The 12486-nt window shown below is 46.7% G+C and overlaps 1 protein-coding gene across 3 annotated transcripts in view; it reads right to left on the bottom strand.

Moving 5' to 3' along the window:
* ITPR3 (inositol 1,4,5-trisphosphate receptor type 3) overlaps window positions 1–12486 on the bottom strand; it is a 101761-nt gene that overhangs the window by 22776 nt on the left and 66499 nt on the right. For all 3 annotated transcript variants that reach the window (XM_077928891.1, XM_028734046.2, XM_077928890.1), the window contains exons 27-40: window positions 12232–12300; window positions 11821–11946; window positions 11381–11503; window positions 10592–10792; window positions 9190–9441; window positions 8346–8471; window positions 6960–7085; window positions 5682–5802; window positions 5160–5344; window positions 4369–4517; window positions 3919–4027; window positions 3063–3153; window positions 2188–2357; window positions 752–926 (exon numbers count right to left, since the gene is read on the bottom strand). In XM_077928891.1, the coding sequence (XP_077785017.1) occupies window positions 752–926; window positions 2188–2357; window positions 3063–3153; window positions 3919–4027; window positions 4369–4517; window positions 5160–5344; window positions 5682–5802; window positions 6960–7085; window positions 8346–8471; window positions 9190–9441; window positions 10592–10792; window positions 11381–11503; window positions 11821–11946; window positions 12232–12300 (2023 nt within the window). The remainder of the gene's footprint in view (window positions 1–751; window positions 927–2187; window positions 2358–3062; window positions 3154–3918; window positions 4028–4368; window positions 4518–5159; window positions 5345–5681; window positions 5803–6959; window positions 7086–8345; window positions 8472–9189; window positions 9442–10591; window positions 10793–11380; window positions 11504–11820; window positions 11947–12231; window positions 12301–12486) is intronic.

Here is a 12486-nt window from a genome sequence, read left to right as displayed (position 1 = left end):
GCAAGGAAATCAACACTTGGTTACTGGCTTAGCGTATGAGCTGTGGCAACCTGTCTGGAAGGCCTAAAGCCAGTCTGTCTGACTCTTCAGAAAAAGAACCCCCAACAGGCATCCCCCTTTGTTCCACTGAGCCTCTCCCTTCCTGTAAGCATCACCCAGCAGCTCAAGTGATGTCCCCCTTTTTGACACTCTGGAAGACCCAGCCACTGAAGACTTTGTAACGTACTGACAGAAGGCTCACCCATTTGCATGGCTTCTACCAGGAAGCTGAAATACCATGTGGTTTAGGCTGGCAACAGTGATACACACCAAGGATCCCTGCCCCCAGTAATTAGGTGTTTCCCTAATATAGTTATTGCCAGCCTGGATGACAGACAGCCTTTCACCTAAGCTGGGTGTTTCCTGGAGCTTTAGTTTATTAAGGACCAAGTTAACCCTACACTTGCAGAATCCTGAGGGAGCTGGCTTAAAGATGGATGGAGATAAAAAATTAGCACCCATACTGTTTCTCAGTGCAAGGAACCTTTATTTTCCCATGGAGGGCTGCATTCCTTCAGGGGTAATCTATGGGGGAATGCTTGCTGGTGATGGGCAGGGCCAAAGTCAGCGTGTGGGGGAGCGGGGTAGAGCAAAAAGTGGTTGGGGCACTTCTATCTCTCTGTCTCTCTCCTCGTTGTGACCCATAAACCACAGGCTCCTCTCTGCTGTCACAGGCTCTGGTGAGTCCAGAATAAGCTGGGTTTCCACATACCTTTGCTGGTATGGTCTGGGGAGTCTTTGTCCTCAGGAGGTTTGTTGCCAAGATCGCTCATGTTCACAGTCACTGTAGACTTGACTTCCTGCTGAGCTTTCTTCATCCGGTCATGCAGAACTTTAAAGAACTTTTCTGACTTCTTGTCACCCGTCATCAAGTTATAGAAGGATTTCTTCAGAAAGGGTGGGAGGAACAGGGACAGTGGTTAGACACTTAGTCCTCCTTTCAGGCTTCCCATAAGCATTTGGGAAGCCGTTGCAAAAGAGCAGGGTGTTGGATTAATGGGCCTTTGGCCTGATCCAGTGGGGCTCCTGTTAAGTTCTTATCCTGCTAGGACCGACCATTTCTTCCAAGGCCATCTGGATTACCTTTAGCAATCACAAGGTCTTCTGACAGGCAGTTCAGGTTTCATATTACAATTGGGACCTGATGGTCACAACACAAAATTCCTATCCTGCAGATTTCCACAAGCCAGACTCATACTAATTAACATTCTCCAGATTGTATCAAGAAGGAAAAGGATAATGACCACAATGGAAGGAAGGATACTCAGCAGAGGAAGTCCATGGTTTGGTCTGCACCATCAGATTTATAATATGACATCACGCTTCATCAACAATTTCCCTGAGAGGTAGGGAAGTTAAAATCTTACAAGATTTATGATTCATGATATAGTGGAGGAAAATTATACTCCCATCAGCTTTTCAAAAACTTTTAGAAAAGCTTAAATTAGAACAAAGTTGGATATGTGCATTTCAAAGTTAGTTATGCCCAGATTAGGTTTCTAAAATAAAGGAATGTTAACGGTAAAGTCAAATGTTGTCACAACATGCTATTTTAAAGATGCACAGTAGAGGGAGCAAAAGTTGTTTAAGAAAATCTATTACAGTCATACCTCTAGTTACCTACCGCTCTGGTTACGTAACTTTCAGGTTACGAACGCGGCAAACCTGGAAGTGTTTACTTCTGGGTTCGCCGCACATGCAGAAACAATCTACACACTACGCACAGTAGCGGTGCTCTACTTATGGACTTTTCAAGGTGCAAACAGCACCCCAAATGGATCGTGTTCATAACTAGAGGTACCACTGTACTACAGTTAGGCATCTCAAGGGTACGATTTTAAAGAAATCTGGCTAGATGTCTTACAACTCATATAGTCAACCAACTGATGTAATATTATTATTTTTTAAGGGTTAATTCCACCAAACATGTTTTGTGCTCACTTGCTGGGGCACCCAAAGTCGTTGCCGCAGGATCACATTACACCATGGGACAGTCAAATTTGGTAGCTCTGTCCCTGCCACGGTTGAGATATGTACCCCACAGTCACAGTGTGGCATTAGAAGTTAAACTGAATTTACACTAGGCAAAAAGTGAGCACTTGGGTAGTTATCTGAACTTAAGTGGAAGCTGTCGCAGCAGACACAAACCTGTATCTCTGTGTTGCCCCCGTCCAGCAGCCGTATGGCCAGGCGGATGCTTTCCTGAAAAATCTTCTCATTCTTGGTGTTCATGATGAGGTCAGACACCAGCTTGGTGGCCCCTTCTCTGTCCAGCCGGCACTGAATGGCAGCAATGACTGACCAATCCTGATCTTGGCCTGTAGGCAAAAAGAACATTAGGGGAAGAGGGAGATGGAGGCAGCTGAACAGCTTAAAAATCATAACTTAACAAATACAGGGAGGAAGGCTAATTCAATAGTTAATGTGTCACCCTCAGACATGGAAAAATACGGTGCTCCATTTAATTACTACCCTCGGGCGGTTTATGTGACTTTGGCCCAATCAAGCACAAAAAGATGCAAAAACCATTGACGCGATTAAACTGTATTAAGGGCTACATATCAGCTTAAGTAGCTGGTGATGGTGAATAATTTGTATTTGCAAATAGTATTTGCTACCTTGGCTCCTCTATCCATCAGTTTTCTCTCTGCTTGGCCAGGGATACTAAACAGCCCCCTGGTTCACAGTGATAGCTTTGAAAAGCGGAAGGTAAGGCCCAAGGCTCAGTGGCAGAGCACATCTCCTGCACATAGAAACCCCCAGATCCAAGCCATGGCAGGGCTGAAACCATGAGAGGGCCACTGCTAGTCTGCACCAGGACACCCTGAGCTACATGGACCAGGAGTCTGGCTCACAGTAAGCTGGATGCAACCAACATGTGCACCTTCAAGAACATCTGAAAAGCCAATCTGTGTCCTGCACACCTGAGTGGCAGAAGATGGATTTAAGGGACTCAGAGAAGGGGTGGGGAGAAAATGACACAAGAATGAGGAAGATGAAAGCCAGAACTGCAGACCACTTACCAGTTCCAGAAGGGTCAACAATCTCCCCTTTGGAGCCAGACCTCTTGGTTTGCAGATAATTAGACAAAAGCATTTTCCTCAATGTGTTGCCCTGGCATGAGAAAGAAGTGGGAGGAACTGCTCATCATGATCATCATTATCTTTTGTATTTCAAACCATAACACAAAGTTATCTGGGTGGTTTACAGTAAAAAAAAAAAAAAAAGGAAAAAGAAAGGAAAGAAATATAAAGCATAAAAGCACAAAGTCAAAATTAAACAAATGTTGAAAATACACAGATTAAAAACATGGATTTAAAAATGGAGAGGCCCAATAACTGGTTTAGGAGGCTTAGGTAAATAGAAAGGTATCCACCTGGCACTCAGAAGTTAACAAAGATGATGTAAGGCAATCTCATTTGAAAAGCTGATCCATAACAGTGGTGCCACTACCAAAAAGGCCCCTTCCCTGAGAATTACTCCCTTACTTCATTTAGTGGTGGCACCTGGAGCAGGGCCTCCAAAGAGGATCCTAAGGTTCCAGTAGGTAAGTATGGAAGAAAGCTGACCACTGTAAGGAACAAGATGCTGGACTGCATAGACCTTTGGTCTGAGCCAGCAGAACTCCTCCTAAGTCTTTAATATTAATGATCCATTTCATTCAGGCTCTCAATGAATGAGTTAAACTCTGTGAAAGGGCAGTGACTGGACAGTTTTTGTGTAGTTAAGAGATGCAATGCCTTGTCACCAAGAAGGGGGATCCTCTCAGAACACGGCCTGGCTCTTTGCCCAGAAAGCCTACCAGGGAAAACAGACTGAAAAAGTGAGTTTGCGGTGGAGGTACCTGATATGTGAGCCCAAACCTCCTCAGCCACTCACCCTCTCTCCATATTTGTTCCTCTTCATCAGCATCTGCTGCAGTGTCCTCAGCACCTTAATGCAAAGCTTCTCCTCACTTTCCATCAGGTCTTTGGTGTGCTGGATCAATCTAGCAACACAAGAAGAATTCCTCTCATTTCCACTACCAGTATGCACACCCACCCACAAGGAATGTTACAAAATACCAAGGACCCTGTTCCTAAATAGACAAGTCCACAGGCCACATCTGTCTTGCTAACCAAGTCTCAAAGCCTTTAATTCTTTCATGCCAGCACTTTTTATCTCCTCCTTCCAGGAGTAAAAAGTAAAATAGGTAAGGGTGGTTAAGTCCAGTCAAAGGCGACTCTGGGGTTGCGGCACTCATCTCGCTTTCAGGCCAAGGGAGCCAGCGTTTGTCCACAGACAGCTTTCTGAGCCATGTGGCTAGCATGACTTCCAAGACCCACTTACTTGGAAAGGAAACCGCCACTTTCGCAACGCTGGTAGGCTTCCGTGCCTTCCATGAAAAGCAGTTCTGGGCGGTGCAAGACGTCCACCAGGACTGAAAGTTCAGCTTCTACCAGGGGCTGCAAGCGCTCCTCCAAGGAATTGATGATGTCCTGGAAAAGCACAGTGTCGTCAGGGCAAAGCTAGATGCAGCTAGATGAGATTATGCTGCAGCAGCGTGACATTTGTTACTGAGCGCAGAATTCAGCATCCTGAATATCTTGGCTTTTGTAGAAAAAGGAAGATGCAAGTTTCTAGTTCTGAAGCCTGCAAAGAGAAACCTGAAAATGTGTGGGCACAGCCAGAGGGTAGGATATCAAGTACAGTGGTACCTCGGGTTAAGTACTTAATTCATTCCGGAGTTCTGTTCTTAACCTGAATCTGTTCTTAACCTGAAGCACCATTTTAGCTAATGGGGCCTCCTGCTGCCGCCGCGCCGCCGGAGCACAATTTCTGTTCTCATCCTGAAGCAAAGTTCTTAACCCGAGGTAATATTTCTGGGCTAGCAGAGTCTGTAACCTGAAGCGTCTGTAACCTGAAGCATCTGTAACCCGAGGTACCACTGTATACGAAAGATCAGAGCTCCCATTTATGCAGGCTTCAGAAAGGCTGTCACCTTTTGGGCACACAGAATTGGGAGTTTCCTCAGAGTGGCGTTCAGATTTTTATTTCTGACAGAAGAGCACCCTAAGCCCTTCCTTAGGGAGAAGCACACCCTGGATATCTTCCAAACAAGACCTCCTCTCAGTCCCTACCTGCAGCTTCTCAATGATGTTTTTATAGTCCCACTGGTTGGTTGTTACAGAGACCCGAGGGAAAGTGCGTGAGGCTGTCTTGTAGTTGGAGGCATTCCTCTGTGCATTGCTGATGGAGGCACTGTTCAGCAGGGAGCTGACGTGGGCATCAAGGTCCATGGGTAACGCAATGGAGCGGCTCTTGGCTGAAAGGAGAGAAGACTTACAAACAAGGAAGGTGCTCCAAGGTACACCCAGGGAACCTGGGTGATATCCCACAGCCCTGGTTCTGGCAGATCACCCATGCCAAGCCTTCTTTGAAGAACTAGTAGACCCCATGTTGGAGACCACAGTTGGCCACCACTGATAGGAGTTTCAGCCATGCAAGATCTCAGGTGCCTAAACTGCAAGGAGAGAAGATTTGTAGTCCATCCAAACCAGATCACTGAAGGATGTAGGTCTGATGGCTTTTTCTCATGTTGACCCCAGGGAACAAAGCCCAGACAGTCCCCCTGACTCACTCAGCCCAAGGCAGTTCCTTACCAACCATAGCCAGCGTGCGGATGCAAGCTTCCACTGAGCCCTTGTGTTGCTGCTGCAGCCAAGGACACTCCAAGAGCCTCATGGTAGACTGGAGGAGCTGCACCACAATAGTCTGGTGGGTCTGCAAGAGAGGTGAGGCATTTAAGGGGAATGTTTCAGCACATTGCTTACATTGCTGTATCAGCTTCTGTTTGGATACAATGAGAGGAGGGGACCATGAGATTAGACTATAGGTGATCCACAGATCCTGGAGTTTTTAAAAGAATGTAACAGCAGCTGGGGAGGCCTGAACAGGATCAGGGCTGTGGTACTGGGGAAGGGTTAACCCTTTCCCCCCATACCATTTTCCCAAATCAAAATTGCAAAATAGCAGTTTAACTCACAGAGGGAAACATAAAAAGTATATTTGTCCCACGAAGCTAGCAGCAGCAGGTGGGGGGGGGGAGGACAAATTGGATTAGGGGAAAGGTCAGGCGAAAAGGGAATTTATTTATTTATTTATTCATTCATTCATACATACATATATACATACATACATACATACCGTGGCCATCTGGCTGGGTTTCCCCAGCCACTCTGGGCAGCTCCCAACAGAATATTAAAAACACAATAAAACATCAAACATTAAAAACTCCCCTAAACAGGGCTGCCTTCAAATGTCTTCTAAAAGTCATATAGTTGTTTATTTCCTTGACATCTGATGGGAGGGCGTTCCACAGGGCGGGCGCCACTACCGACCCTCTACAGATCTGATCTGATTTTGCTGTATTTACATTTAAAAAACTAAGCAAGGTGCCCACATCATGGATCTCTCACTGACTCGCCTAGTTACCCTTAGAACAGCAGCTTATCAAATCAACCTCTTACAGTGGTTTTGTTTTTCGATTCTAAACTTGAGTTGAGGATCCACTCAATTGCTGATTGCTATCCTGATTCAAGTGGGAGTGAAAGAAAGAATGATAATGTAAAGTGTGCAAACTGAATCCTAATTTTTAGCTATGGAGAATATTCTACTTCTGCTTCAGCAGGTGACACTGAGCTTCTCAAATACCTTTTTAGCCAACAAAGTATAGGCCAAGCCAAGTAGCATTCACCTTATGAATGCATCTGTCCCTCAGAAGAGAAGGGAAAGGCATGCTACAGCTGGCCTATGTAGATACAGAATTATACTGCAAATCTTGTTCCTTAGAAGTACTGGGACCAGTGACATCCTTCCCAGTTCACAATTATGGTCCTACACTGGAACGGATTTGAGAACCTGAAGCTACCCATTTGTACCTGTAGCGAGGTGCTGTTTTCAGAAAAAGGAGAGCTGAAGAAAGCATGGATTGTGTCCAGCACCACAGTGAGTACATACTTCTCCAAAGAGGGATCCGACAGGCGCTTCTCACGCTTCTTGCACACCTGTGGAGATGGAGATGAAAAAACAGGACTTCACCTTTCAAAGCACTCCTTCAACATTAGCAATCCTAACCACAACCCTATAAGGTAGGTCGATATTATTATCATCCTCCCATTGCAGATAAGAGGCTGTGGCTGAGTGGCCTCCTTCAGGCCACCTAATGAGTTTGCGGCTGAGACAAGTTCTCAGTTTGAAACTCCTCAGTTCATGCTTGTAGTGCCACCATTCCACCAGAACTGTTGAAGCAGTGGATTATAGCTCATGGGACCAGAAAACAGAGCATGGAGATAATATTTCCAGAGTCCAGGTGGCATCTGTGAGACAGAAGACTGGCATCTCCTTCCCTAACGCCAAAGTCAGGGAACTGTGCAGAGTTTGTCTGTACCATGAATTACCAGTATTCTGTAATAGTAGGCCCTGGCTTGGGAGTTCCTAGCCTTGGGGCATACTGCCAAGCAGGAACAAATGTGCATTGCCTACAGTCATAATGGCACAGTATAATTTGAGGAAGCAATTTCTCGTCAGACGAAACACAAGGACAATAAAACAGCGTCCTGCTTGGAGGACGGCATACCAGCTCCAGCACACTGAACAGTAATGAAGAGCCAAGACCATCTAGCTCAGCATTCTACCTTCCAGCTGGCCACATGCCAAAGGGAAGTTCACAAGCAGGGCATATCAGGGATATCTATTCCCTCCTGACAGCCTCCGGCATTTGGTAGCCAGAGGTTTACCGTCTTCAAACTCTGAAGTCAAGCTGGCTATTACAGCTAATCCATTTGCAACTGAGCACCAAGAAAATACAGAGCACTGTTTTGTTTTACAGCGCCCCAAATGAAAACTGTAATCAAAAACACATTGGGTTCCATAAATTATATTTAGTGCCCCTCTGAGGTTCTTTCTGCTCATTCCTACATTAATGCCACCCTGCCTTTTCATCATGGCTAAGCGGCACTAATAGACCCATCCGTCACACGTGGTCACTAAATCCCATCAGGGTTTTTTTTGTTTTAATAAAACAGCTATTTTTGCTAATGGCCAACAAAGCACCTTCAGCAATGAATTCTACAGATGGATGAGGTGTTGTGTGACACTTCCTCCTTCCGCAAATTCTTCAGCTGACTAGCTGTTCATATAACTGCCGTCAGCGAAACATCAGGCTTATGCTATGAGCAAAAGGACTTCCTTTTCACAAAGGGCAGTGGGAACCTCTCTCCCTCCTCCCATTATCCCAGCCACGCTATTTAGGTACCAACACTTGCCCTGGCCATGTCAAGAGTGAAGTTCTCAAACAGCGTCCAGATGTGGTTGCTAGTGTAGATCTCCTTCATCTCCACCTCTGTGTCCACGTAGCAATGGTTGACAAAGTTGACGTAAGCAATCTTCACCTGAAAGAGAAGAAGGGATGGGTCAGAAGCCCCTGCCTGGTGTGGGATGAGAAGAGGCAAGGCAAGAAGCCTCCACACTTATCCCTTCAGACTTCATAGGAGCATTTCTGTTTATATTGGTACCCCCAAATGCTTCCCTGAACCCCAATCCACATCTGTACACGAAAACGGAAAAGGGGGATTTGAGCCAAAAAAGGGGGCTACTTCAACATCTAAACACTCTGCTGCAAAGAGCAAAGGGTGTCTAAGATGCATTCTTACAACTCCATGATGAAGATTAAGACTTCTTGATGGCCAAATGAAGCTTCCATAATCAGAGGAATTATGCCACTGCGTAGCAGTTACTGGAGACTAATGGCAAGAGACAAATGCCTTCATGCTCTGCTTGCTGGCTCCCCAGAGGCAACTGGCTGGCCAGTAGGAAGCAAGGCACTGGTTTGATGGACCCCTGGCCTGATCCAGAAGGGTGCTCCTTATTCTTACAGTGACTGGCTATAAGGTTGCCCAGTGGGTATCATGGCCAAGCAGAGAATGGTTCATGTCTGACACTATCCACCACATCACACTGGGGAATAACCATCTCACATGCATTTGAAAAGCAGATTTTCCTTTGTTTGGAATCATGACTCTCCCTAGAAGGGCAGCAACCAGGAACAACCACAAAGCCACAGCCTTTCAGCGCCTGCACCTCAAGCAGCTGCCCACATCCTGCCCTCACCTCCGTGATGCAGTCTTCGTGAGTGACCACTCGCACCACGTCCTCCAAGGGGAGGAGAGAGGTGCACTTGATTTCTGTGTAGACGTTTTTGCCTTCAGCACAGGCTGCCAGAAGATCCACCAGAGAGATGTGGTACATGAGGGGGCTGTTCTCCTCTACTCCGTCCCGGGCTGCTGTCATCATCTCCAACATGTTGGCTAGGGAGGCCTTATCATTGTAAAACACCACCACGTCATCCCCAGCATTGGTCAGCTGTGGGAAAAGGACAAGGAGGCTAAGCAACACAGCCCAGAAACAAAAGTGGCTAATCTGTGGTTCCCTAGGTGTTGCAGGACTTCAACTCCCACCACCCCTGAACATTGGTCGTGATGATTGGGAGCAATGGAGGCTGAAGCCCACAGGTTCCCCATCCCTGCTCCAAAAGGTTGGCAAACATCTGCAAAAAAATAGTACTTTTGAGCCCCTCTCCATCCCCACTGCACCTGTATACAGGCTGTGGTAGAGCTAAAGAGGAATGTCTCATCCAAAAGAGAATATAATTCTAAGGACTTGAGATACAATGAGAGGATGGCAATCTTACAGCACAGTAGTCACTGTGATGGGATCTCCTGGATGGGAAAGTCCCTCTTCCCCATTGCCTATACACTAAGTGTTCTGTTTTTTCCCCTCGTATAATTTCACAATCAGTCTGAAGAATGAAGCCTAAGCTGGAAAGCTCATAGTCTCAGGCTCAACAGGGATCAAGCCATATACTTGGGTCTGAGAGGTGCCTGAGAGGTAGGGGCAGAACAATAGCTAGAGGTGGAGCTCAAGATCCTGGGCCCCCAAATGATCACCCAGAAAGCAGTAGGTGATGGTGGCAGCTAAACAGTCCCTGCATCAGCACTTGGGCCACACAAGCAAGCATGCAACCCACCAAGGTTGATACTGGCATTGATGCTGGTCACCACAGTGCCTTCCTTACTTCTTTTTTAAAAAGCTGTTATAGTCAGACAGCAGCTATTCAGGCCTGTGCATTGTTACGGATGCTGATGTTGTTGTTATTACCTTCCTACCACAAAATGGCGCTTCTTCCCTTCCCCCCAAGCCAAGTCAATTTTTTTCCTTCTATGAGATTGTAACTGCATGTGCCACAGGCCTGGCACTCCATTAACCCAGCCAGAAACATGCAGCTTGACGCTTTCCCTCTCAAATTATGGGAGAACTGCAGGCAGGTGATTCAGTTAGGGGCTAAAGGAAGCCTACACTTGAGGCTGCCTGATTTACCCTACCAGCTTTAAACCCCAATTTCCTTACTGCTAGAACAGGACTTCCCATTTTCTCCTTGTGTCGTGATCTGTACCTGGCTTCCTCCCTCTTTTTGCTCAGCCAGGGAGAGAGAGAGAGAGAGATGGAGCCTCACCTCAGTCATGATCATGTCCTGGCACTTCTTGATGTACTTGCCCTCAGCCTTGATGATGGTGTGCAGGAAGTCCAGGTACTGCACGTGGCGTCCGTGGGTAGCCAGGCAGTGGATGAAGTGCTGCAGCACCGTCTCGTTGATCTCGGAACACAGCTGATAGTTGTTCAGGAAGATGTGCTGCATTGTCTCTGCTTCCAGAAGCTGGCACAAAGAAGAAGGAAAGGTGAGGCCTCAGGAGGCACAGCAGGTGTCGCTCATACCTATATCTGGCCTTGATCGTTGGCTTCTTGGAACATCTTCCAATTCCTTTTTTCTGTCTGCTCAGTGTTAGATTAGGACTGGGAAGACCAAGGCTCATATCCTCATTAAGCCTTCTGAGGGACTTTAGGATAGTGACAGCCTCAGACTAACTTACCTCACAGGGTTAAAAACAGGGGAGGGGTAGAGAACCATGTAACCCACCTTGAGCTCCTTGGAGTAAAGAAATAGCATAAAATAAACAAGATCCCATTTTTCACCCATAGCTTTTAGGAAAGGCCTAGACAGGGGTTTTCAACTGTATCCTCACAGCAACCCTGTGAGATTAGACTGGGATAGTTTGGGCTCCATGGAGACATAGCCTCACAACCCAAGTGGGGCAGTGAAGCTACAAGCCTCTGTTGTAAAGTCTGTATTGGCTGAATCTGAACAGAAACAGGAGATCTACAGGAAATTATATCTTGCATGCCGCCTGCACACAACATTTCTTAGCCCCCCCCCCCCATTTATTTCACTTGCTCCTTCTCTTACCCCAGGGGTGAGGAACAAGCTGAGCTGCTTATGGAGGAGGGCCTGGTTTTCTTGGTTGCCAGCACAAAACTTCTGCAGGAACTGGTGGGTTAACTTCAGGATCTCCAACATCTTGGTGTCGCCCTGTTCACGGAGAATAAAAGGTAGGTCCCTGGTGCAAAGTCTTTAATGTACCTTAATTTGAGTAGACCAAATTTTGAGTGGGGTGAAGTGGCATCAAGATCAGGGGACACCTGTATGGGACACCAACACCACCAACCTGGAGCTCTCCCCTTCTCACCTCCTCGCCACACCCTACTCTACCCCACTGCTGGCTCCCCCATGCTGCTGCTGACAATCCCACAGATTTAGAACAGCATTATCCCCATGAGATCTCCAGCAGCCCAGCACGTTCTGCTCTCCTAACCATGACTGCCACTCATTCATCTCCTCCTCCTCACCTTCTCATAGGGGATCTGCAGGAGGTCCAGCATCACTTTGTGGGCATCCATATTCTTCAGCAAGCGCTGCTGCTTCTTTCGCATCTGCTCACCAACCCCACACATTTTATTGAGCCGCTCCAGAATCTGAAGGAAAGCAAGTTGAAACAAAACATAATCATAAACCACCGCCCAACAGGAGATGAATTAGTGGTAGAAAGCAACTAGCAATCTTACCCCTGATTCTAGAGAAGCAAAATGAGAAGTGCCCTCACATGCCTCTGCAGAATCGAGGGATGCTGCTTAGCCCAAGGCATATTGTGTCTGTATGGATTAATTGCCACCCCAACCTTCCTCCAACAAGCTCAGGGCAAGGTTCTCCCCTCTTTCCTCACAACTTCCCAAGAAGGAATGTCAGGTGGAAACACTTACCCCTTTAACCAGCTGGTAGTTCTCACTGCTTTTTTCTCCAGGGGTCCCAGGCTCCTCATCTGTGGTACGCTGGGGAGGGGAAGGAAATAAAACTATTCAGGCATCCTTGCAGCAGCTAATGAAGAAGAAATCCACCCTCGGGTTTTCCGCAAAGCCTACTCTCCCTTCATAGCAGTCAAAAACCAGGCTAGCCTATATTGTACACAAACTAATCTTTTAGGTACATATTATGCTATAGTGTAATAAGTGAAGCCA

Source organism: Podarcis muralis, chromosome 5, assembly GCF_964188315.1.
Source record: "Podarcis muralis chromosome 5, rPodMur119.hap1.1, whole genome shotgun sequence".
In the NCBI taxonomy this organism is placed as follows: domain Eukaryota; kingdom Metazoa; phylum Chordata; class Lepidosauria; order Squamata; family Lacertidae; genus Podarcis; species Podarcis muralis.
Note: the sequence above shows the minus strand (reverse complement) of the source record. Positions and strands in the feature narration are given on the sequence as shown.